The sequence below is a fragment of the Hibiscus syriacus genome, unplaced genomic scaffold (assembly GCF_006381635.1).
Source record: "Hibiscus syriacus cultivar Baekdansim isolate YM2019G1 unplaced genomic scaffold, ASM638163v2 tig00111073_pilon, whole genome shotgun sequence".
In the NCBI taxonomy this organism is placed as follows: Eukaryota; Viridiplantae; Streptophyta; class Magnoliopsida; order Malvales; family Malvaceae; genus Hibiscus; species Hibiscus syriacus.
This window is the reverse complement of record NW_024062973.1, coordinates 13789-41660: the sequence shown is the minus strand read 5'-3', so window position 1 is coordinate 41660 and position 27872 is coordinate 13789. Positions and strand designations below refer to the sequence as shown.

Genomic DNA, 27872 nt, shown 5'->3' with positions numbered 1-27872 from the left:
ATATGATCTAAAGTGATTAATTTCTTATGTTAATTTTATAAAAAAAATCTAAAGTATGTATTTAATTTACATTGATAATTATAGTTTTATATATTTTAATACTTTTGTTAAAAATAACCTTCTTTTATAAAATTTTACTATATTTTTAGCTTTTTTTAATTAATTTTAAAATATTAAAATATGCAAGCCAAGTCTTCTCCATTATGTTTCAGCCCACCAGAGTCGAATTTTCCTTTCCCTGTGGGTCAGTCAACCTTGAAATTTCCTTTCAAAGAAGAGTTTCAAAAGATTAAAGGCTAAAATGGCTGTCTCCTTCAATCTCAACCACACCCCATTTCACCATTCACCAAATATTTTCTTGTCCAGCTTCTTTCTCTCTCTCAATATTCTTCAGAAAACTAACAAAGGGTCTTTGGGATTCAATAATTCAATCAACTGGGACTCCGAGTCTTACCCACAACTCACTGATTTAGTCTTCCTCCCTTTCTTTGCACTTTTCTTCCCTGCTGTCAGGCTTTTCCTAGACAAATTTGTCTTTGAGGTACTTCAAGTTTCATATTTTCTTTCGTAGTTGACCTATTGGGTTTCTCTATCAATTGCTTAATGACTCAATAACTCAACTTTGAGTTGAAACTTTCTGGCTTTTGAGAAATTGGATTTGAAGTTTGGTTGGTATAAAATAGCTACTAATATTTGTTGCAGAATTTGGCAAGGAGGCTGGTCCTTGGCAAATCCCACACCTTACAAGATGTTCAAAAGCATGACAACAGGAAGAAACTCAATAAATTCAAAGAGTCAGCATGGAAGTGTATCTATTTCTTTTCATCCGAACTTATATCTCTATATGTTTCCTATGGTGAGCCTTGGTTTACCAATACAAAATACTTTTGGGAAGGGCCAGGATAACAGGTTTGGCCTGATCAAAAAATTAAGTAAGCTCTTCACTCATGAAATAATATAAATGATTTTCCACATGTTAGGTTTCCTTAGTAGATGAAATTTTATTGTTCTTGATGCTCAGATTGAAGTTAAAAGCATATTACACGTATGCTGGCGGATTCTATACATACTCGCTGTTTGCTTTGATCTTTTGGGAGACTAGACGTTCAGACTTTTTGGTGTCCATGGTTCACCATATAGCAACTATCATTCTCATTGTTCTGTCTTACATATGCAGGTATTTCATGCAGTACGAATGCAGCACAGTTTCGGTTCTGTATTGTTCTTTAGTGGAGTTCACTTCTGATTGCATATGTTTAATTCTATGTATGTATATATCCTTTAATGCTTAAAACACTATGGCATTTGTTTTATCCATTACCCTTCTTTTCGATCTTTCTGAGGATTAATCGATGTTCTGTTTCCTTTTGCCTCTTAACAATTTCATTCTTCCTCTTGCAGGTTTGCTCGTGTAGGTTCAGTTACTTTAGCCCTTCATGAAGGAAGTGATGTGTTCCTAGAAACTGCAAAGATGTCAAAATATAGTGGCGTGGAATGGCTTGCTAGTGTAGGGTTTGTACTTTTTACCCTCTCTTGGACCATTCTCCGAGTGTTGTTATTTCCATTCTGGATAATATGGAGTACAAGGTAACCCTTTGTCTCAGCTTAACTGAAGCAATTTCAATATTTTTGGATATATCTTTGTATTTTGTGCCTTTGTTTACAACATCCTTCAGGAGAAGTATCGGTCTAGAAAATATAACTTGATTCCTTAGAGTAGATAAAGATTCTATAGAAACTGATTAATGGAACCGGTGGTAGAAACCATCGATTTGTAGATCTTAATATATCATTGTATTAGAACATAGCCGCATCATATATCCAATGTTGCAGATGCTCTTCATTTTATATTCTTAATGCTAGTGAACAGATGCAATACAATCTATAGAATTATATGTGCATTTTTGCTTTATGTATGGCCAGCACGGAAATAACAGCTATTGGGAATTTCCCTGTAACCCCCCTTTTCGGATATATCTCTTCCGCTTCTGCGTGATATTATTACTTAATTAATTTTCAAGTTTTTAGTTTCCCCTAGGCTGATGATTTTGCGGCTGTGAACCCAACTTTTGTAAGCTTTGACATGACCCTTTTATCTGATTCTGATCTATACGCTTCCTCTTTAAGTATTGTCATTGTTAACCTATGTTTCGGTGCAACTTTGCTAGGCATGCCATTAACGAAGGCCTTTCACTGTCATTGGAGGCTAACCCCTTGATTTCTTTCTTTTTATATCTTTTTTAATTTACTTTTGACAGCTATGAAATTCTTCTGACATTGGACAAGGAGAAGCACATGGTGGATGGATCTATATACTACTATTTGTTTAATACTCTTCTTTTATGCTTGCTTGTTGTTCATATTTATTGGTGGATCTTGATGATAAGAGTGATTAGGCGACAAGTCCAATCCGGTGGGCAAGTCGATGATGTTCGATCAGGTATGAACCGTCTAGAAATGCTTTTAGACTGAAGCTAGGCTTAGGAATAAAATGAAAGAAAAGTTTGAGCATGAATAGGCTAATTCCAAGGTTAATGAGAATGCACAATATCCGATAGTTAGACCAACAAGTGATTTATTAGAGCTTACAGAAGTAATATTCATGTAGAGAGCAAGGCCAAACACTTAATTCGGATAACTCTTTCTCGCCGAACATGGAACTGCATAGTGCATACCCTATTGTATACCTGTACTTGAATACCTATCCATAGGCATTTTTTCATGATCTAAGTCAAGTTTGTTTCATTAGATGCTGCTAGAAGATAACGCTCTTGCGAGTATCTTATTTGTATGTTGATCTCGCATTGTTTGTTTTCCACTTACAAATTCCTTGCTAGTAAATGAGACCTTTTGGCTTACTCAATAAATTATATTCATGAACATGTCAAGTTAAATTAAGAGAAGATGAAGTGTCTAGAGTTGATAAGAGTAGTTGAAATGCCAAAAGGTTGTGACTATTCATTGTATCACAATTATTATAAGGCATCCCTCACCCCTATGTAAAGAACTCTCGTACTCATCAAATAGATATACAAACACATCAATCAAAGTTAGAATTCTCTCTACTTCTTGTTTTCCTCTACTTTTCTCCATATTTTCCCTACTTTGCTCCAACAATTAGTATCAAGAGCCATATGGTATTAAGGGCCTAGAAATCACAAATAAACTCAAAAGGAATAGAGGTAAGGAAGAAGAAAAATCTGAACAGTTGAAGTATAGCTTCAACGTCAACGTCTTTCATATAAACTTCTATGCCATCACCTCTTATCTTCACAAGGGATAACTATGATTATTGGTGCATTAAAATAAAGTTTTTTCTTCAAGCAAGTGCATTATGGGAGATCGTGGAGACTGGTTACGAAGAGAAAAAGAAAGATATACAATACACTAACACAGAATTAAAAAAAGTTCAGCGATGACGAGATGAAGGATGCAAGAGCCATATCTCATATCATCAATTGTCTCAGATACAATTTCCCCCAAAATCATTAGAGCCTCTTCAGCAAAAGAAGTGTGGAGACTTCTCTAAGAGGAGTTCCATGGTGATAAAAAATTCTGAAATATTTGACTCAACATTTTGAGGAGTCAATATGATAACATGAAGATGAAGGAAAATGAGGATATCAAAGGTTACACTTCTAGATTCATGGAAGTTGTAAACCAAATGAAGATATATGGGGAGGATATCTCAGATGCAAAAATAATGCAAAAGATCTTAGGATATCTGGAGAGAAAGTTCAACACGATGTCCACCATCATCGTTGGATCAAAAGATGTAAAAAACCTCAGCGTGACAGAGTTAATGGGTTCTTTACTTGCCATGAGCACAAATTCAACAAGAATGAAGAAAACACATCCTCTGAAATTGCTTTTCCATCAAAGCAACAACAAAAATCCTCAAACAATAAGGGGAACAATTGAAAGAATCAAGGTGGTTCAAGAATAGGGAAGAAGCAGTCACAATCAAAAGACAAGTATCCTGCTTGTGGCATATGTAATAAAGCGAATCACCTTGAAAAATTTGCTATCACAAGGGGAAGTCAAAATGCAATTACCGCAAGAAATTTGGCCATTTGGAGAAAGATTGATGGCACAACAATCACATACTCGTATTTCCAATGAAGTAGAATACTCTTTGTTTTATGCACAAGCTTTCATCTCTAGTGGAAAACAAAGATAAGTGGTTGATTGACAGTGGGTGCACTTCTCACATGATAAATGATTCAAGCATATTGAGCAATCTTGATTCTTCAATTAAAGTTCCAGTTTGCATAGGGAATGCAGTTTTGGTAAAGTCCACTGGAAAAGACACTATTGTTGTACAAACAAAGAAAGGTACAAAATACATTAACAATGTTCTCATTGTTCCAGATTTGAATGAGAATTTACTTAGTGTTGCTCAAATGCTCAGAAATGGTTATTCACTTATCTTTGAAAATAACCATTGTACTATTATGGACCCGGAGAAAAAGGAGATTGTAAATGTCCCTATGGAAAAATAAAAGCTTTGTTTTAATGGGATTCTGCAGCAAAAAGAGCACATGCAACTCACTCGAATGATACATGGCTATGGCATAGGAGGTATGGACATTTCAATATGCGTGATGTTTTTGTGAACTTCACAAGAAAAATATGGTGAGAGACTTTCCTTCAATTTCCTTAAGCAATGATCTATGTGAGCCTTGTAAACTTGGCAAGCAACATAAGTTACCTTTCCCGAAGGAGAAAGTCTGGAGAGCGTCAGAAAAATTGCAACTAGTTCATATAGATGTTTATGGACCTCACAGAACTCTGTCTCTTGGTGGAAACAAGTATTTCATCCTCTTCATCGATGATTTCACTCGTTTGACATCGGTGTATTTAATGAAAGAAAAGTAAGAAGTTTTCAATGTCTTCAAAAAAATTCAAAGCACTCGCAGAAGCCCAAAGTGGGTGTAAATTGCAGAAACTCAGACCAGATCGAGGCAAAGAGTATACTCCCAAAGAATTTGATGTTTTCTGTAAAGATGAAGGAATTGAGCATCAACTTACAATGGGTTATACATCTCAACAAAATGGAGTTTATGAACGGAAAAACAGAACCGTTATGGAGATGGCTCGATGCATGCTAATGGAGAAGAATTTACCAAAGAAATTTTGGGCAGAAGCTGTGAGAACAACAATATATCTGCTAAATAGATTGCTCACAAAGGTAGTTCAAGATAAAACTCCTATTGAAACATGGTTTGGAAAAAAGCCATCAACGAAACGCTTGAGAGTATTTGGCTCAATTTGCTATGCTCATATTCCAACTCAAAAGAGAAGCAAACTAGATGCAAAAACTGAAAGATGAATCTTCCTTAGCTATGATTCTCAAGCCAAAGGTTACCGAATTTTTTATCTTGACACCGAGAAGATCATGATCAGTAGAGATGTGAAGTTTAATGAAGATGCAAGCTGGAATTGGGATGAAGAGAAGGTTGAAAAAAGTATGTTGGTTTTTAATCCTAACGATACAATGAGTGATGAACCTAGCAATGAGAATTATGAAGAAGCTAACAATGACAATCACACGCCACCTTCCTCTCCTATACAACCTAACGATGATAGTGGTGAGTCCAATGATAGTAAGAATGCTATAGGTCCTCGAGGTAAAAAATACTCTCGGACTTGTATAAAGAATGCCCTATCTTTCAGTTAAATCTGTAGGAATGTGAAAAATGCTATCTTGAGGTTGAAGAGCCCCAAACATATGAGCAGGTTTCTGAAGACAAAAGGTGGCAGCAAGCGATGAAAAATGAAATGAGCATGATAACGAAAAATCAAACTTAGGAGTTGGTTGATAGACTAAACGATCGTAAAATGATAAACGTGAAATGGGTCTACAAGATCAAATTAAATCTTGATGGCTCTATAAGAAAATACAAGGCTAGACTAGTCGTCAAAGGATGCTCCCAGCAGGCAGGAATTGACTATGGAGATACATTTGCTCCTGTTGCAAGACTTGACACAGTGAAAACTTTGATTGCTTTAGCAGCACAAGAACAATGGAAGATTTATCAACTTGATGTTAAGTATATCTTCCTTAACGGTGAACTCGAGGAGGAAATTTCATTGAGCAACCTCTCAGATTTGTTGTCGAATGAAAAGAAAAAAAAGTGTGCAAGCTAAAAAAGGCTCTTTACGGTCTAAAACAAGCACCACGAGCGTGTTATAGGAAATTAACTTTCATCTCATTGAAAAGGGGTTTGAGAGAAGCAAAAATCAGCACATTCTTTATGTGAAAAATCAAGGCAAAAATGATTTGCTCATCGTTTCACTTTATGTTGATGATCTTGTTGTCACATAAAACAATTCAAAAATGATCCTCTCGCATAAAACAATTCAAAAATGATCCTCTCGTTCAAGGAAGAGATGAAGAAAAAGTTTGAAATGACTAACTTGGGTTTAATGAATTATTTTTTAGGGATGGAAGTTCGTCAATAAGAATATGAAATTTTTATCTCTCAAAGGAAGTATGACAATGATGTTCTTAAGAAGTTCAAGATGCAAAACTGCAAGCTGGTTAGTACACCTCTTGTAGTGAATGAGAAGTTGTCCAAGTTTGATGGTCAGTGGAAAGTTGACATTAATGCTCAATTTGCTATGCTCATATTCCAACTCAAAAGAGAAGCAAACTAGATGCAAAAACTGAAAGATGAATCTTCCTTAGCTATGATTCTCAAGCCAAAGGTTACCGAATTTTTTATCTTGACACCGAGAAGATCATGATCAGTAGAGATGTGAAGTTTAATGAAGATGCAAGCTGGAATTGGGATGAAGAGAATGTTGAAAAAAGTATGTTGGTTTTTAATCCTAACGATACAGTGAGTGATGAACCTAGCAATGAGAATTATGAAGAAGCTAACAATGACAATCACACGCCACCTTCCTCTCCTATACAACCTAACGATGATAGTGGTGAGTCCAATGATAGTAAGAATGCTATAGGTCCTCGAGGTAAAAAATACGCTCGGACTTGTATAAAGAATGCCTTATCTTTCAGTTAAATCTGTAGGAATGTGAAAAATGCTATCTTGGAGTTGAAGAGCCCCAAACATATGAGCAGGTTTCTGAAGACAAAAGGTGGCAGCAAGCGATGAAAAATGAAATGAGCATGATAACGAAAAATCAAACTTAGGAGTTGGTTGATAGACTAAACGATCGTAAAATGATAAACGTGAAATGGGTCTACAAGATCAAATTAAATCTTGATGGCTCTATAAGAAAATACAAGGCTAGACTAGTCGTCAAAGGATGCTCCCAGCAGGCAGGAATTGACTATGGAGATACATTTGCTCCTGTTGCAAGACTTGACACAGTGAAAACTTTGATTGCTTTAGCAGCACAAGAACAATGGAAGATTTATCAACTTGATGTTAAGTATATCTTCCTTAACGGTGAACTCGAGGAGGAAATTTTCATTGAGCAACCTCTCAGATTTGTTGTCGAATGAAAAGAAAAAAAAGTGTGCAAGCTAAAAAAGGCTCTTTACGGCCTAAAACAAGCACCACGAGCGTGTTATAGGAAATTAACTCTCATCTCATTGAAAAGGGGTTTGAGAGAAGCAAAAATCAGCACATTCTTTATGTGAAAAATCAAGGCAAAAATGATTTGCTCATCGTTTCACTTTATGTTGATGATCTTGTTGTCACATAAAACAATTCAAAAATGATCCTCTCGCATAAAACAATTCAAAAATGATCCTCTCGTTCAAGGAAGAGATGAAGAAAAAGTTCGAAATGACTAACTTGGGTTTAATGAATTATTTTTTAGGGATGGAAGTTCGTCAATAAGAATATGAAATTTTTATCTCTCAAAGGAAGTATGACAATGATGTTCTTAAGAAGTTCAAGATGCAAAACTGCAAGCTGGTTAGTACACCTCTTGTAGTGAATGAGAAGTTGTCCAAGTTTGATGGTCAGTGGAAAGTTGACACTAAGGAATACAGAAGCTTAGTTGGAAGTCTACTTTACCTCACAACAACCAGACCTGATTTGGTGTTTGCAGCAAGTTTGCTTTCAAGGTTCATGACTGAATCAAGTGATATTCATATGGGTACTACAAGAAGAGTGCTCAGGTATCTAAGAGGAACCTCAGATTTTGGAGTTATGTTTTATCCATGTGCAGACTCGAAATTGATTGCATATTCAGATAGTGATTGGGGTGGATCAGTGGATGACATAAAAAGTACTCTTGGCTATGCTCTTTCACTTGGGTCTGGAGTGTTTTCATAGATTTCAAAGAAGCAAGAAATTGTGGCTCAATCCACGGCTGAAGCTGAGTACATTGTAGCATGTGCAACAGTGAAGCAAGCTGTGTGGCTCAAGGAAATATTGACAGACTTAAGACATAAGAAAGAGGAACCTACTGAAGTTCTGGTTGACAACAAATCAACAATAGACATTTCGGAGAATCCAGTTTGTTCCAACAAAACAAAGATTATGAAGATTAAGTTCTATGCACTTCAAGAATCTCAACAACATAAAGAAGTGAAGTTGGTCCATTGTCCTTCAGAGTATCAGAGTATCAACTAGCTGACATTCTTACTAAGGCTTTATCAAAAGGAAGATTTGAGTTACTAAGACTCAAACTTTGTATGATGGCCAAAAGTGTCAAGGAGGAGTGTTAGTAAATGAGACATTTTAGCTTACTCAATAAATTATGTTCATGATTATGTCAAGTTTAATTAAGAGAAGATAAAGTGTTTAGATTTGATAGGAGTAGTTGAAATGCCAAAAGGTTGTGACTATTCATTGTATCACAATTATTATAAGGTATCCCTCACCTAGGGATGGGCATGGGTCAGGTTGGGTTGAATTTTTGGTCCACTCGATCCTATCCGAGAAAAATGACTCATCCACACGAAATCTGACCCGACCCGCATGAAACAAGATTTCACCCTACCCGATATATAACTTAAAAACCTGACTTGACCCGATTAAACTTTACTCTTTGTTTAGTTTGGTAGAACTAATTAGTTAGTTTAAAAACAAAAGTTACAATATACTAATCGATGGCTTCATGCTTTTAAACTTTAATTAGTAAACTAAACAAGTATTATAATATTAAATCAAAAGAAAAGCACGAAAATAAGATGAAAAATTGTTCTCCGAACTCTATAGAAGAAGTTTATACGTTCGATAAATAACATATTTTCACATATACAAAATCAACAAAGCCAAAAATCATGAAAAGAAGTACTTACCTTACTAAAAATTGAAGTTCTACTTTTAAGCTTTGGTTGGCTTGTTGTAGATTACTGGGTATCGACTCCAGAAGAAGAATCGATGAAAGTGTGAAAAAGATTGAGGTTTTTTTTATGGTTGAGAACATGGTTTCAAAAAACATTTCGCGACCACGATTTCGTTCGCGATATAGCGGTTCCGTCGCCGTCCGAGTTACCCGCTACACCTGCAATAGCACCTGCGACTACCACAATCACGGTAAACTCGAAATGACTGAAAACGCGACCGCAACTTGAAACCCTGATTGAGAATGAATCGAAAATTGTAAGATTTAATTTTGAGCAGGAGATGGGTAAGAATTGTGAGAAAATGAATTAGGGTAAGAGTTTCAGACTGTTCTCCACATACAATCTTGGATTGAGGAGATATGATTACAAAGGGAAAGTAAAAAATTATAAATAAATAAATAAAATATTGCATTAAGTACCCGAGTTGGGTCGGGTCGGGTATTTTTAACCCTAAACCTGACTCTGACCCAAACCTGAATATTTTATTTAAAACTCGACCCGATTCAAACCCGATTTTTTTTTAAAAAAAATCCGACTCGATCGGATTGGGTTAGGTCGGGTCGGAACCCGTCGGATACGGGTCTCATGCCCATCCCTACCCTCACTCCTATATAAAGAACTCTTGTACTCATTAAATAGATATACAAACGCATCAATCAAAGTCGGAATTCTCTCTACTTCTACTTCTTTTCCTCTATTTTTCTCCATATTTTCCCTACTTTGCTCCAACATTCCTAACAAAAGGCATTAGGGCAAAGGACATTTATTACATTTATCTTCTAATGCTGAGTCTGGATGTCTCTGTACACAGATTCTGAAGGAGAGGATGAACACGAGGATTGAACAAGCAAGGTTTCGGAGCACCATATATGCTTGTTTCACAAGGTACTTCGTAAATCATAACTTTCAACACCTTGTAAAAAAATAATTTTCTTTCAATCAATGTGTATTTTTCCTCGATAGATGAAGATTAATGCAGTGTCGTTCCCATTCTTCTTTCGTTTTTTCCTTGGATATGCGAACCTTGACAGAGGTATGTTCCATCTTTTTCTTTGTTCATCTTAGGCTGAGAAAGTGTATTGAACTCCACCTCTATGTTACACCATTGTCATCCATAGTCTCAGCTCGCATCGTGACTCGCTCGAGTTCTTCTCTTGTACATCTCTCTTTACTAGCAACATTCGAAATGAGTTAGCGCGTAGGAACGGATGATGAAACAAAACGTGTTAATTATGAAACGATGATAGATTTAGTAATATCTACTTGTCCCGTTCCATAGTCATCTCTACACTAAACTCTATCAAACAAATGATCATTAGTGTAGATATTAAATGCTTGATGCATTAGCAATGCAATTACGATAATGCAGCTTCTCTAAGACTCTGCAACCTTATTTTATGGTGTACTAGACTTTTTTTCCCACTACAAATTAAAAAGTGCCTTTCATGTTCAAAATCGATTAATGGAAAGCCAATCCTAAATTAAAAGAGTATATCAGGAAAAAATAATCAAATAAAAAAGGTAACAAGTGTCAATATGAGGTATAGATAGATGTCAACACTGTGTTGTAGTTAAAATTGTTATATAATTAGAACTACTAACTACTTATTTTCTCACATCAAAACTTGTATGTTTATTATCATCATCATCATTTTATTCTATTATATATTGATTTTTAATTAATTTTATAATTTAAAATGTGCATCAATTTATTATATTATTTTTTATGCAAACTTATTATATTATTTAAAAATAAAATAATTATGAATGCATTTTTTAAAATAAAAAATCTAAACAAAAAATAAATATGGATATCAAATTAATAGATAATTGAGTGTTTGAATCAATCTTTTAGCAATTAATTTCTAAAGACATTTTTTAATATATAATAATAATATTTTTCAAACAAGTGTGGTACAAATCCTAAAAAAAACATATAAGTTAACTTGTAAATTCATTCTTTACATATATTATTCAAAATAAAATAAATTTAAAATGAAATTTAATGTAAGAATTTTTGGATTTTATATTTTTTAATAAAATAATAACTTAATACTAAAAATTAAATCAAGAGTTAAAATATGTGTAATCATTTCAAATATATAGGTTAAAAATATATATATATATTAAATTTACAAAGTAAAAAGGAGATTTCAATACCATACAAATATATCATTGTATGTTAAATGTTAAACTTTTATTCAATTGATTTAGTTCAAAATAAATTGTGGACCCTAAAATTAAATCATTTGTTTTTTTTATTTTGAAATAAAATTTTCTTAAATAAAATAAAATATATTCAAATAAATTTATTCAAAAAGAATAATTTATTTTCAGTTTAGAAAATGTCCAATAAATCAACTGTAATGTAACGAAAGATAGTTTGATAATATTATTTCTTTTCTAGGGCTCTAAGATTTAAATTAAAATATATCATTCAAAAGACAAAATATATTTAACGTTAAAGTTTGATTATGAATATGCAATGATTGAATGTTGTGCATCTCGATGATCGAACGAACATTTCAAGCTAAATGTGATCTATATACTATGGTCAATTTTTTTTATCAATTTATTTATATATTTTCATAGTGTGTTTGTAGTTTATATTTTAATTGTGAAATAAGTAATTGATCTTTAACATTATTTATTTTTTATAATCAAAATTATTGTTATCCGTTTAAATTTATACAATTTATTAATTTTTCTTAATATGTGTGGTGTATGTATATTGTATATATATTTGTTTTTATTATTTAATGTAAATATAATTTAAATATATATATGAGTTAAGATCTACTTACACAATGTAAAACGATTTAGTTTTACACAAATTTAAGACCATTTGATGAGTGAAAATAGATGACTGAGATTGACTTTTTTTTTGTTGCCCTCCCAGTTCCAAGGCTTCACCTTAACTAATTCGGACCGATTGGGTGGCACACCTGGCTCTGGTGGGTGAGTCTCTCAGCAGAGATTTTATGCATACACAAAGACTCAAACTTGAGACCTTACTTAAGTGATATCAAGTTGCTTACTAGTTGAACTAACTCTTGATGGTGAATCTTTGTTGTTGTTGTTTTTTTTTGCAGTGAATATCTTCTTATTTTTTATTATTAATCTTAGACATTTGTTTCACTCATCCAACAATCCTAAGTTTGTTTAGTTTTACATTGTTTAACACGATCATATCTCTATATAAATATAAAATAGTTAACACCTTAAGAAATTATAGAATGTATAAATATAAAATATTCTAAGAGTAAAGAAGTTTAAATTATTATCCGAGTAATTATACGATATTAAAAATATATATATTTAAAAGATGGACATCACACATCTCGTACATTCTTTTCCATTCGTAAGCTTTAATATTTAAAAGTAATATTACATATAATAAATAAAATATGACAATAGTATATTAAATTACAATAAGAATCCGTTCTTTTTGAGAAACTTATAACTAATTAATGCCAAGAGTTTATTGATGTAAGAGTTTTATTCATGTATACATCAACGGTTGAATGCCTTTCCCTTCACTCTTGAAAACGTTGAACTAGGATATCGTCTATCCGAGGGCGAACTGCAGCTTGAGGCTGAAACATCCATGTCACAAACTGATGAAGAGCGGTGGTTTTGGTCCACCCGGCCACTTAGCCTGAGCATTTATAATGGCCAATTGCAGCCTTCCTCCGGCTTCTCCGAGTGCGTATTCAAATGGAGATACCCCATACCTACAACAAATGACGATTAATAAGGTGCATCCCAACGACCAATTATCACTTCTCTCAACAATATTGTCACATTCCTACAAATGAAACCAAAATCCAAAATGAGCATGGTAGATGAGTTGATAGAAAAATGTACCATAAAACTATGCTACTCGATTCGAGTGAGAGTTCTGGATAAAGGTATGCATCCAACGCAGGTATTATCCTCACATCTACGTTTTCACACCAGTGTCGGATACATGTACTTTAAGGGAGCGAAGTCAGAGTTACATTACCTTAAAATTAGGATTATATATGAGACCAGACAAATCGTCAGTTATTCGAACTCGATTCAATCAAAGTTCGATTAATACTCGACTTGAATAGACTCGAATCGAGCTCGAACTTGACTCAAGTTCTTAACCAGCCGAAACGAGTTACTTGATACTCCACTCGAAAAGCTCGCGAGTAACTCAGAAAAAGTAATATATTAAAATTTTATTTTAAAAAAAAATATTAATAATATTAACATTTATATGTTGATTTCTTTTTAAATGCAATATCAAATTTTAATTAACTTAAGATTCATGTTTGAGTTTGAGTCTGAACTTCAACATAGTTAAATCTAAGATTTTTTTTTCTTATTTCAAGCTTTTTCAAGCTTCATTTCATGATTTTGAGTTCAAGTCGAACTTGAAAATTTTAGACTCATTAACTTTTGAGATGAGTCGAGCTTCATTTTAAATTTTTTAAATCAAATCGAACTTAACAATAATCAAACTTGACTCGACTCGACTCGACTCGTTTATAATCCTACTTAAAATATTACATTCAAACTTAAGCATGATAACTGGTAGTGCTATAAGTGATAAGAAAGTGCAATATAAATAAGCACCTGAAGCTGAAGTGCCTCGGAACGAGAGCGAACTCGTTTTCTTGCTGGACGAAGGAGTGAATGCAGGGTTAAAAGAACATTTCCTTCGTTAGATATCTTACAATTAAAAGTTATAAAATATTAATTTAATTATTCATATGTTTTAATTTTTTTTTTGTTAAAAGATAGCAATTGTTTAAGTTGGAAGTTAATCTATTAATTATAATATGATAAAATTTGATTCCAAAATCGTTTAAGTTGTATTTTGTGGATCAACTCTCCGCCTATGTTATGTCTTCGAGCCAGTAATTAAAATATTATTTCGTCGAGCCAGTGCTTGAAAGTAGTGATAATGCCAATAAATAATCATTAAAATATGATTTTATCATATCTCAATCAACATGTTAACATTCAACTTAGACATCTATCAATTTTTTAATGATAAAAGACGAGATTAAAACATATAAATAATAAGATGATCATTTTGTAACTTTTAATGGTTATAGTCTTAATAAAACATTATCTTATAATTAAAAAATTATTTTATAACTTTTAATAATATGTGAACTTAACAAAATAACGTCGTTTAATTTGAGATTTTTATATATTTTACCCTTAATTTAGGCGTGTAATAATAGACTTTCTTATCAATATAATATTATTTAATGTCTCTACCAATTGAAGTTTGACATCGAAATTTTTGAGATGTTATATTACTTGTTCGTTAAGTAAGCAATTTATGAAAAGTTTTCAATAAATTTAATCATAGGAAAAATGATTGTTCTCGTATAAAGTGTTAAGATGATTATTTTTTATATGGGGTGAATGTTACAGTATTCTATGGTAAACGTTCAAAAGATAAACGACTTCTAGAAGAAACTCATAAGACATGGTGTCTTCTTCAAACTCCATACATGTTTATAGAATTGCATTATATCATTCACTTTAGCTAAGAAAATAACTACTCTAACATTTTATATAAGAAAATCATTTTTCTCAAAACATTATCTAATTAATTTTACCGAAATTTTGTATCTAAAAATTGAATATTTAATCGATCAATTTATAAAAAAAATTACAACAATTAAAGAGACCTAATTAAAGAACACATTCGTCCCAAAATTGACTAAAAATGTGTGATTCTTATTTAAAGATTACTAGTGTCTAGCTTCAACTAGAGTTTTTAATTATATTATTGCAGTTACCATTTTTCAACCAATATATTATTATTATTATAAATAAAATATTATTATTATTAAATATTTATTTACATGCAAAACTAAACTCAAAATACAAAATATCCAGCGCCTAAAGCCCACAAGAGGAGGCCCATTGAAACTAGGGTTTCGTGTTTTTCTTCTCAATCGCCAAGAGCCACAGTCGTTAGATCCAACTTCATCAAACGGTCCAGAATAGAGCTCATTAGGGCTTTTCAAACCCTAATGTATTATCTCCTTGAGACAACTGCAGCCGCCGCCAAGAGATTTCAATCGCCGACCGAGTTCGTCTTACATCCAACTGCACCGATCATCATCGTCGTCAAGCCTAGCCGAACCAAATCTCATCAGAGATCTCAACAAAACCCAAAAAAACTGGGGCATTAAAAACACAATCCATCATGCACAGTGAATGTCAGAAAACAAGTAGGATTAGGTTTTTTTATTGTAAAAATCTCTATAATCTTGGGTATAAAACACAAAAATTAGTATATAAAAAGGGGATCTTCCTTCATTTTTCGGATGAATACAATAAAAAAGAAGAAAATTTCAAGGTAAAAAACATTTTCTTTTCTTTTTTTAACAAACTTTCGAATATAAAAATAAAAGAAAAAAGGGAGGGAAGTCGAAGAGTTTATCGGAGAGGGGTAGTCGAAACTGAGGGTCAGTTCGCCTTTGTGGTGGTCGAAGTAGGGAAGTCGAGGGGTCGAGGTTTTTTGTGAGCGTTTAGGGGTTGTTCTTGGTGGTTAAAGGCTTTAGTTTTGGTTTAGATGAATAGATCAGGGTGTTTATAATGTTTTGGGTTCGATTGGTGGTTATTCGACCATCGTTGAGGGTGGCCGACGGTGATGAATGCCATGTTTAGGGGTGTCAGTCGATAGAGAGTGAAGGAGAGTTGAGAGAGTTTGAAGATTTTTTTAGGGCTAAGGTTAGAAATGAATCATAAAAAAAAGATGTGTTTTATAATATAAGTTTAGGGGTTATTTGCACTTAGATCCCTTAAAGTTGTCACGTTTTTGCATTCTGATCACCTGCAATGATTGTTTTGATTTTATTTTAATCGTGTTGGTCTGATCTTGTAATTTTCGGATTTTCATTTGATAGGGCATTTTAGGATTATAAAAAAGGGACAATCATGCTTTAGTACCTCTTATTTTAGCATGTTTTTGCACTTAAGTCCAGAGTTTATTTGTCAATTAACACGTTCAATTTTTATTTTATTTTAATTTGATCCCTTTATTTTAATCACATGTTTAATTTCATTTTAATCCTCTATAATTTAATGCTAATTTGATTTAATCCCCTGCATATTTAATTTCTTATATTTAATTTCTTAGATTTTAATTTAAATATTTTTGTTTGTTTATTTCTTAATTTTAATTTGTTTTTTATTTGAATTTGCAAGACTAAAGTGTTTTTAGCCATTTAATTTAATTAGTTTGTTCATTTTATTTCTTGTTTATATTTAATTTGTCCCATTGTTTTTTTTTTACTTTCATTTAAATTGGTATGATTAATTATTATTTCTAGTTTTTTAAAATTTAATTAGTTTTTTTAGAAATTATCCTTAGATTAGGATCTTCTAATACAAAATTTGATTTATTAATTAGGGTTTCACCTTAGTTTTAATTAGGGAGTAATTCGATTTAAGTTTTCGCATAAAATGTCCGATTACTCGAGTCGATTGTTCGAATCTCCAAATTGTTAACAATTAATTATTTTTAAAGCCTACTTAGTTTAATCCCTTAATTTTTAATAGTTAATTAGAACAATTATTAGAGCCTTGATTTATTGGTTAGTCCTTAAACTTTAGGTGTTATAGATTTAGTCCTTTAACTTTAGTTTATTTACACTTAGGTTCCTAAACCTTAGATTCTTACATTTAAGTCTTTGGATTTTAATTTCCTTGCATTTTAGTTCTTAAATTTTTAATTAGAATTTTAAATTAACATAATTAATTTGGTTAACAATTAGAGCCTACACCTCAGGTTTAATTTTAGAGACTCATTTTCAAGTTTAGTCCTTTAATTAGAGAATAATTTGGTTTGAGTTTTCGGAAACAAATGTCTGATTGCTCAAATCAATTATCCGATCCAATAATTGGTTGATAAAATCAGCTAGGGTTAATATTAGAGACTCATTTTCAAGTTTAGTCCTCTAGGTTCCTTAATTTCATAATTTAACACTTTAGGTCAGGAGAAACCTTAATGAATTCACCTAGTGAAATTAGGTTTTATTCGATTGATTGGTTGCGCACATTTTTAAAACCTAAGGCAATGTTCACTTATTAGGGAGTCAATAGTATATCTCCCGCAAGTATGCTCAGGGGGTGACTACTGTTGATTCCCGAAATAGGTCAACATCCTTTTCAAGACGACATCATGATTTCTTAAAATCAAGGCAACATCTAGTTATTAGGCATAATAGTTGATCTCTCGCATTCATGATAAGGGGCAAACACTATTGGCTTAAATAAACGAACATCCTTTTCAACTGTACATCCATAGTGAATTTTCGATTAAATAAAGTTCGAACTCATAATTAAATATAGGGTAATCAACTAGGTACCGATTTTTTGGCGTTGTGGGGGTGTTAATCCTTCCCATGCATAACTGACTCTCGAATCCCTTTTTTGGTTTTCATAGACCCTAAACTTGGTGTTTTGATAAAATGGAATGTTTTATTAAAATTATATGATTTTTATAATGTCCCGATCGCACCTTAAAATGATTGGTGGCGACTCCTAATATTTCAAAACATTTTCAAAGAAAACCCCCTAAGTCGTATTGGTAGTTTTCTCCCACCCGGGCGAAAAACAATGACGACAATTATTTAAGAGAAAATTTTATTGTTTCTTTAATATTAGTTTAATTGAGAAACATTTTAGTTATGCTACTTAGAGTTTTGAAGGCTGTGTTTATAAATTATAGCAAGTGTTAGACAACCAATAGAGATTATGTAAGGGGAAATTTTTTGAATAATATTGTATGAAGAGCGTCTACACTAGCGTGTGTAGTTAGATTATTATTCATATCTATTGTACGGAAGAATATTAATAGTAAATTTTTCTTCGAATAAGATTTTGTAGAGATAAAATCATTAACCAACTTGAATTACATACATATTTATTTTTATTTTTCAAATTCAGGTTTCTAATATGTTTGTCCATGTAATTTTATATTTTTCTAGTAGAATAAAGTATTAGATCTCTTAAGTAAGGTTAGAGGTTTGAATCCCAGTGTTTACAGATGGAGCAAACTGAGTTAGGAGGGTCACTCTCACCTCTGCAATATTCGATCTTGATTAATCGATTAATAAATCAAACACCGGTGGTTATTAAAAAAAATGTATTAACACGAGATATATTCGTATTTTGTTTATGTTAGTTAAAAAGAATGTCTTATTTAGTAACAACAAGAAGAACGGAAACTACTTACCTGCAATTATTTTACTCCTTAAAATCTTCACAAATGAAGCAAAGAATAGTTCCAAGAATGGCAAAAACGAGAAATAATCTTCAACAAGGGGAATAATGGTTCGCGTTCGTAACGCCATTTTCAATTGTATAAACGTTATTCCCCTCGTTCTAGGCCTATCCGCCATTGCGGTCTCCATCTACTTCAGCCACAGCGGTGGCACTGCCTGCCAGAGCTCCGTTCGAAACCCTTTGTTGATAATCGGCCTCATTTTCATCATTGTATCGGTGTTCGCCTTCCTCAGCTCTTGCTTTGAAAACACCAGCATTTTCTTGACGATTTACTCGATTCTATTGATCTTTATCATATTGGCTTTGTTTTGTGTGACCTTCTTCGCCTTGATCATCTCGAACAAGGCGTTGTCTAAGAAGGTCATCGGGATCGGAGTCGGATCGCTTCGAGTCAAAGATTATTCGAATTGGTTGAAAAATAACTTTGTGGATAACGGGCATTGGGAAGAGGCTCGGAGTTGCTTGAGCGATTCCCATATTTGCAAAACCCTCCATAGCGACAAACATCTCTTAGGTTTCGTGAAGCACAAGTTTTCAATGATACAAGTAAGATTATTTAATTGTTCATTTATTATTTCATGATTAAATAATTTGATGTAATTTAGCAACAGACATTCGATCGTATCTCAATTGACATCGTTGTTGTTACAATAATTTAAAAGTAATCATTTTATTCGTAAAATTATACATCACCTCAGTTTTTTTTTTCCAGTCCGGATGTTGCAAGCCGCCCATTTACTGCAAATTCGAATACAAAAACTCGACGTTTTGGGAGATGCCGAAGTCGGGACCCGACGTCCCCGATAGCGACTGCCTCACTTGGAGCAACGACAAGAACAAGCTTTGCTTCGATTGCAAGTCATGCAAGGGCGGATTTTTAGACGACCTTCGGAAACAATGGAGGTTTTTGGCATTCGTTAACCTAGGCATCCTCGTAATTATCTTCATCGTCTTCAACTTCAGTTGCTGCGTCAGGCGACGGAAAAACCCGGCACCCGATGGTGTTGCATAACCAACTCCGTCACAACAGTCTTTACCAACAGTTTAAATTAGGAAAATAAAAGTATGTGTATATTTTTACCAATAAATTCTATTTTTATTTAATTTATAATTAGTTTTAATTTCATGCAAAACAATGTTAAAAACAAATATCAATTTATTGGTTATCTAACTATTTAATTCATTATAAGTTATATTAAAAACTATTTATAATATTGAATACGATTTACGTTGGTTGGTAATCTAAATAAGTAAATATATTTATATATATTAGACTTAAGATGAACTAATCTTAATTTTGTTTATAAACTAATTTCACTTGTGAACTTTATATATTTATCTTAATTAAGTAAATGTAAAATTATTTATATATAATTTGTATGCTTTGATATACCAAGAATCAACACATATTGATGTAACAAACTGATGGTTAATATATGTAACTCATGCGTTTATAGATGTAAAACCATAACTCGATTAAAGAGTAGAAAGTGTCGCCTCAATGACATTGCGTGATTTATAAAAATGGAATACGATCATGTGCCATTCTGGGAAGTATCAAAATCTGGTTCGACGACCTCGGACCCGGGTTGCTGGAGCTCATGCAAAAGTTGGATTCTAGCCATGTTTAGTAAAGATGAGAAGAAAGAGGATCTAGTAACATTAATGAAAGAATTACATGATTCATGTGACTTCCACGATTCGGACCAGAAAAAGAAAACAAAAGGGGAAAAAAAAAAAGCTACTCTGCACCAGGGAGGAACTTGGTGCTGGTCGTACCGAAACGCTTAGCGGCCGTTGGAAAAACCGTCGATGGAGACAAAAGCTCCACTGCCGAAAAGTTGTACGTATCAGTTCCCAGTCGACTCTGTAACCACCCTTTGCTTCCCGAGAACCCGTCGGCCACCACAAAACAGTTGTTGAAACCGAGACTCGTTAATGTTCTCGCCACTGTTTTTGCTGAATCACAGTAGCTGAGCATTCCAGGTTCAAAAAAAGAAAAAATGTCAGTGGTTTCAGCATCGAGTTCGACTCAAGTTTTGGTTCAAATCCATCACAGTTTTAAGTTGAGGTCAGAATTGACAGATTTAATTAGAATGGAGGATGAGATAGGGATGGAAAAATAACTTACGAATCCATGATCACAATGTTTGAACCTTTGCTGATTTTCTTGAGATATGAAATCTTCAATGCTACAATTTCAGCTTCGACTTTCTTTGTGTTTCTCACTAAGCTTCTTAACTTGCTTGGCAACTCTTCCAAACTGAAACACAGAAATCATTGACAGATGATTCCAAGAATCTGAACAGCATTTCGATGATGATTTTTCTCGTAAACAAAGAGGAAAATCAAGACATGGCTATCAAGATGAAAAGCTTTAAAAGAAATTAGCATATCCATATCGGATATATATACATATCAAACTCTCATACCCGATCCCGATTAACAGAGTATTAGGCAGTGTCTGCCATAAACAAATGCTTGTACCCCTTAATTATGTTCGAATATGCATCAGACTCGGATATAAACCAAATACAATCATTGAAAGCCTAATATTTACTTACGGAATAGCAATCATCCTCTTCTTAGCACTCGAGGGAAGGCGAGGGACACCATCTCTATCCTTATCCTTCTCTGATCGAATATCAACCATAACATAATTTTGCGTGGAGATTAAATCAAGGGCTTGAGCTGGTGTAAGATCACCTAAAGAAGCAACAAAGTAGTTAAAATTTGAAGAAATTTATGCACCAGAATACTCAATTTACTAAGTTTCTTTTCCCATGTATTTGAAGGAACCTTGGAGGATCATATTCTTGTAAACATTTACGGTTATGCATTAGACGTGAATTTCGGATATCGGTATTTCAAGAAAAATTAGAAGTCCTAGCTATGTTTCATGTTATGAAGCAAGAAGCTACTTCATATCAGAAAACAACAATGGCCATCTTTGTAACCACGAAGGCTATAGACAACCCCATAACCTTTTTGTGTGTCATTTTTCAAATCTATGCTACTAGGGTGAACACTGAACATCAGATACGGATGTGTTCATTTTTCAAAGTTTTCCATCTGTTTGAAAGATTCTTAGACGATCATATTGTTGTACACATTTTCAGGCATGCAATGGGGATGAACGTCGAACACGGTTCATACTATGAAGCTCTATAAGCTATACTTCATAGGAGGAGTCAGTTAAGTGCAATGACCACCTTTGTAACCACGAAGGCTATAGGAGATGAATGACCAGATGGGAGGAAGGAGGAGGTATGCAACGAATAATGCACTGGCGGATCCTACAATTGTTAATGGCTCTGCGGATGTTATGGTTTCGAATGTTGAAGAAGCTAGGGGCTTGGCTACATCGATAACCTCTGTAGTCTGTTTCGCAGCCGTCTGCAACAAAAAACATCATTGCATGAGGTTTACAGACGTCAATTTGCATCGAACACAGATACTTCAAGTAAAAATAGCTAAAGCCTTTCAGACATTCAATTAGTTGACAGTGACTGTTATATACATCAAGCTTTACATGCAACTCTTTAAATATACTTGTAATAACGCTGTTGCACCTGACAACCATCGGAGGTCCCTAAAGCATCTCTAACTCTCCGATATCACGGGAACTCAGGAAGACAGAGAGAGAACACCTCCAGAAGAAGAACCTCAAATATATAACATCCTACAAAAAGTCCCTACTAATTGACGCGACCTATACACGCTATAAGTAGCTACAGCTGACACACAATAAGGGCCACTACAAAATCTCTCGTATGATCCAGAGACAAGATGCATCCTAAAGGAAACCAACCACCTTACCTTCACTTACTTCTCTACTTCCTCGTCGAAGAATATCAATGACCAACGGTCATTTCCTCACTGGCTACAACTCTCTATTTAAACCAGAACTAGAAAAGGTATACCGCCAACAATATTTCAACCCATTTGGTCCCATCAACAATACTCAAAACACATGCATTGCAGCTTTGAGAAATTGAAAGAACAGTTAGAAATGAACCTTAGCAGCAGTGAGAACAGGCTCAGAATCAAGACCAGTTCCTTGAATTGCTTCTTGGGCTTTCTTTGATGCCTCGGATATTACTGGAGAAGCGACCTTCAAAGCCTCTTCTCCAGCTTTCTTGGCAATAGGAACCCCTGCATCTATGGCTGGCTTCAGAGCTTTCCCCACAACATCAAACACCTGCTGTGCAACATCCAAGGCACTTGAACCCGCTTCTTGAACTTGATCAATGGTTTTCTCCACCTGTAATTCAAAGAAAAAAAAAGGTATCAACATAGTTGTGAGGAAATCATGTAATCCACTTGATTTACTCACCTCAGTGAGAGATGAAACAATCTGTTCTTTGCTAAGACTGATAGCTTTGGCCTCATGGGGAAGAAAAAGTAGAGCCAATAAAGAGAGGGAAGTTGATATGGGTTTAGATTGGGTTCTTAAAGAAGCTTTGTTTGAGGTTGAAGAAGAAGATGTTACTGAAGGAGAAGAAGGTGGAGGAAGAGAAAGCCTTGCAGTGGCTGAAACTCGGATAGCCATCTGCACCGCCATTGGAGAGTTGGGTTTTGGTGGTTGTTTCACTGTGAAAATTGAGGCGGACATGCAATTAAAAAAAGGCCCGATCAATGAAGAGTGAGGATTGGGTGATGAGGAATAAGAGGTTGAAGATTGAAGGGACCAGTGTGGCCAACTGTAATAATTCTTCGGGTAAACTAACTTTATACTCACTAAATTATTGGGTTGATTCTATATTGCTTAGTAAACAAAAACTTTTATCAATTAGATCAATAAAATTTCAATTTAATTTCAATCAAATTACCGACCGTTAATTCTTAATGAAATTATTGATATGGCAGTTAAGCAAATTTTTAGAATAACACATTTGGTATTTATTCTTGATGTATTCTGTCAATTTTATTCAGGCCCTGTTGAAGTTCAAATCAACCAATGGCCCAATAAACACCTGGTCTAGCAGATCACAAACCCAAGAGTCGCCCAGTTTAGACCCGAACCGAATATACTTCTTCAAACAAGTCACCCTACAAAAAGGCATGCATTATAAACATCCATTTAAAACAAAGGCTATTGGTTCATAGCAGCAAGGGCAAGAATCACTCTTACCGGGTTCGAATTTGATGAAACGGACCCAAAAAACGGATTCAGGACCCCAAAAAACTTCAGAATAGGTATACCCGGTCAAAGTCAAAGGTCGTTCAACGCCTGATAGCTAACTAGGTGAGGTATATCTTGATGAACTCAAGCTAGTTAGCTTCGGTATTCTTAGCTCCTCAGCTACTCTCCCATCTACTTCGAGCTACCTTTAGTCCACTTGTCATTAATTTGGTCCAAAGCTCTCCTCCAGCTAAGTTCAACTACATGCTATGGTTCATAAACCAGTAACTCAATACTTGTACTAAACTCATTTCAAAACATATAAAACCGTCATGTAATTCATTTGGAACAAACTAGAGTATCCACGTATATTTTTCATAGGCATTTATCGTTATCAATTAGGATAACGTGAAACTCGAGCAATTTGATCGGATTCCAGGAACAAGAATTTATTGAGGAGAATCGATTCCTAACCGATCTAGCTCATGTATTTTTGCCTTGTATAAGAACAATATCGATACTGACACATACAATACCGTTACTGACACCCAAAAATACTTTGTTTAAGCATTTTGAACCCTTCTAAACTGTTCAACGTTCCTCTATTCCATAATTGTTGTTTCGTCAGAAATTGGTGTTCCTTCAATAGTCTCTTGAGTGAGATATGCCCATTTAATTTTGCTTTGAACAATTAGGTCCCTTGATTTCCCAAAAGTGGTGTCTCTTAATACTCCAATAGGCATGATCATTGCTTCAGTCGAAACAATTTTGCATGGGCAAATAATTTTGCTTACATCATTCTGAAAAACTTCGCCTGGGCCAAATTATTTTTTCTCTTTGGCTGTAAAAATATCGTTAGTGCAAAATTTCTCATTCATTGTTTCCTCCACTCCTCAGCCAATCATTGGTCGTGTGTGTTGTGGACCGGTGGACGTGGATACTACTACTCTTACGCAATGGGCATGTGAGTGGTGATATGGTTGTAATGAAACAAGAGAATTAAGAAGACAATGGTGTTTTGATAGCAGATTCAGTGGTTGATTAAGAACCCTAGATAATTGACTTTATATAGACAAGGAAATCAATACGTTTAAGCTTTTTTTTAATTTTTTTAATTATTTATTGAATTTAAAACAAATATATATAATTCTTATTAAAATAATAATCTAATTATATAACTATAATACAAAATCAATTTTTAAATCGTCCAGATCCAGGTCACATCATTCAGATTGAAGAGGTAGAGTTGAGACCTAATTTGTCATATGAGGAGGAGCACGCCGAGACGGCGCGTGCTGGGTTCCACGATCGAGGCAACGACGTCTCTGCGGGCGTATCAAAGGCCCGGGCTTGGGCCGCCACCACGATCCGCGTCGGTCCACGCCCCGAGCCGATCGACGGACCATCTTATATTCAACTAGATTAATAAAAAAAATATCAATCTCCTAAAATTGAATAATAAAAAATATTTGTATATAAGTTAAAGTTTGTGTGTGTTTTGAAAAATGATTTTGAGCTTTCAAAATCCAAAATTGAAGATTTGAAAAAAAAAGAAATATTGAATTGAAAGTTAAGCTTGAATGTTTAACAAAAGAAAAAGAATCATTGTTCGTATCAACAAGTTGTTTGGAAACGCCAAGGAAATAATGGCCATTGTAGAAGTTCAGAAGGTTGAAAAGAAGCCATGCTGTCATAACTCGTTGGTGTTTGATAGTCTACTCCCAACGTCAGGGGAAGTAAAACTTGAAACTGCAAATCAACCATGATCTGTATAAATCACAAATTTATAACAATACATATGTTAGTATTGTACTAACATAAACATATCCCAAAATAATTCCATAGCATACTTCAAACTCATTTCCACCAAATAATTCAGTATGTTCGTTTTTAACTCCTCTTTCTTCTCTTAATGTTGATTTTTCATGGAACTCACTCAAAATCAGTTCGACACTAGCATATTTTGTGAATTTGATCAAGTTTTGGTTATGAAACACACCAACATCTCACTTGTATTCCCATTGAGTTTTGTCCATTTATGTAATAAAAATTATTTTGGAAAAATTACCACTTAAGTCCTTGAACGTTTCCCACTTTTATACTTTAGCAACTGAACTTTCAAAACATAAATTTTGGTCACAACCAATTTTTCTTATAAAACATCTATATAATTGAATATAAAAAAATTCTTATCAAATCAGATTTGAGTAATTCATGCCCAAAACATTAATGTTCTATGAATGAAATATCATATAATAAAATATAATAAAAATCTCATAAACATTTTTCAAGCTCTGAAGTATCTATGCTCTCATGTGATAGCAACTTGCTCGCATACACGTCAAGACTATAATCATTTTGTGGATCCCGTCTCCTCCTAATATCCAAGGTAATGATCTGAAATATGTTTCCAAGTCCTCTTCGATGCAAGGATTTGAATGTTTGTTATTTAAAATTGTTAGTTCCTTTGCAGAGAAAGAGAAGCATACAACATATTTCTCGCTCACTGTCAGTTCCTATAAACCGCTAAGAAGGAAACTTAAGGAGAATGGATTCGTTTTTTCGAGTAGTTCCCTTGACTTCACGAGTAAAGGAAGGGGAAATAAGCTCGAATTTTTCCGTGGGACCTGATGGTGTAAGTAGAGATGATAATTTGACGTGAACTTCAAGGGTGACTTGATCTTATAAGTTTTTTTAACAAAAAAAATCAAGTTCAGGTCTAGTAGGATTTTGTTAGAGATGAAGTCAAATCGGGTTAAATTTTGATTTAGGGTGAAAATATTCAACTCCACATGAGATAATACTATAAATTTCTTCTATATATTTACTATAATAACCCTCTTTCTTTATATTTTTTAAATTATGTCATTATTTTACCGAATAAAAATGAGAATATTTTATATTTGAGTCAGGTTGAGTATATATTTTTATCCTATATTCATATCAAATTTTGAGTCGGATGAAACTTTCCTAAACATAGATCGTATCAGGTGTCGGGTGAGGAATATATTACTTGAATACGGTTCAAATCAATTAAAAATCCCATCGACCCATTATCATCTCTAAGTCAAAGTTTATACATGATAATTGAAAGTATGTCTACACCATCAAATTAATAGAATGTGTAAATAATGAAGATAAGATGTATTATCGTAAAAAAAAATGTTTATCATTCATGTTAGCTATCATATCAATAGTTAACAATGAGTGGTTTGACTGAAATTAAATTGAAAATTTAGTGATTTAATCGACACAAAAGTTTATTTCATATTTAAAATAAAACCGATCTTATAATTTAATGACCAATGGGATAAATTACTCTAATTTTTCTGGTAGGACCCATCATATCCTACAAGTCTATGCAAAGATGCCATTGGAGCAGCTAGTGCCTCTCCAACATGGCATTGGCATAGCATCCAGGAATCAAAGACGTATTTAATCATATATGTAATATGTATAAAAATATAATAAAATAATTAATTTAATATGTAAAAAATCATAATAAAATTCAAGCTATGCAATTAGAATTATTAAATTTCTAATAACACTGATATAGCAGCTCACATGACAGTCTAATTATTTTTTATTAATAATTTTGAATTTTTTATGTATTTTATATTTTAATTATTTTATACTTTTTAAACTATTTATTTACCTCACATATAAGATAAATATTATCATAAATTAATGTATATTGAACATGTATCGCATCAACGTAGTTAAATTTACTATTTTATTTAAAATTTGTAAAAAAATAACACTTTGGCTATTTTTAAAAGACTAATGATTAAATTTAATTTATAATAATAATAATAATAATAAATTAATCAAATATAAAAACACTAAAAAGTTAAATTTATCATTATATGTTCAATTATAAATAATTACCTAATTCATATTCATTTATTTTTTGTCTTTACAAATGTGGTTACATTTAAGTTAAAAACAAAATATTAAGGTTAATTGTATAAAGTCATTGAATTATAACCCTCATTTTAAATTGATATTTAAACTTTAAAATATTTTATTTCAACCACAAAACTATGTGTATCATTCCATTTGAGCCCTTTTGTACATTTCTATTACATAATGTATTTGATATTGTCGATAACATCAACAAAATAATAACACGTGTTTTGTTGAAATAAAAAATACATAATAATATGAAAATATTTAAATGAAATC

The 27872-nt window shown here is 33.3% G+C and overlaps 2 protein-coding genes and 1 pseudogene across 3 annotated transcripts; 2 read left to right on the top strand and 1 right to left on the bottom strand.

Moving 5' to 3' along the window:
- The first annotated feature begins 286 nt into the window (after positions 1-286).
- LOC120151999 lies at positions 287-10500 on the top strand (annotated as a pseudogene).
- LOC120151997 (calcium sensing receptor, chloroplastic-like) lies at positions 10303-23287 on the bottom strand. 2 transcript variants are annotated; one of them, XM_039164304.1, is made up of 8 exons: positions 23168-23287; positions 22899-23137; positions 22581-22826; positions 21775-21958; positions 21127-21268; positions 20694-20825; positions 20261-20535; positions 10303-10334 (listed from the first exon to the last, which is right to left on the bottom strand). In XM_039164304.1, exons 1-7 carry the CDS (start codon positions 23175-23177, stop codon positions 20304-20306), a joined length of 1185 nt encoding a protein of 394 aa, XP_039020235.1. In that variant the 5' UTR covers positions 23178-23287; the 3' UTR covers positions 10303-10334; positions 20261-20303. The 2 variants fall into 2 exon arrangements, with proteins under 2 accessions (XP_039020235.1, XP_039020234.1); XM_039164303.1 differs by having other exon boundaries at positions 22899-23274.
- Positions 18608-19574, top strand: LOC120152000 (tetraspanin-12-like). The gene is made up of 2 exons (XM_039164305.1): positions 18608-19108; positions 19275-19574. Exons 1-2 carry the CDS (start codon positions 18608-18610, stop codon positions 19572-19574), a joined length of 801 nt encoding a protein of 266 aa, XP_039020236.1.
- Positions 23288-27872: the final 4585 nt, after the last annotated feature.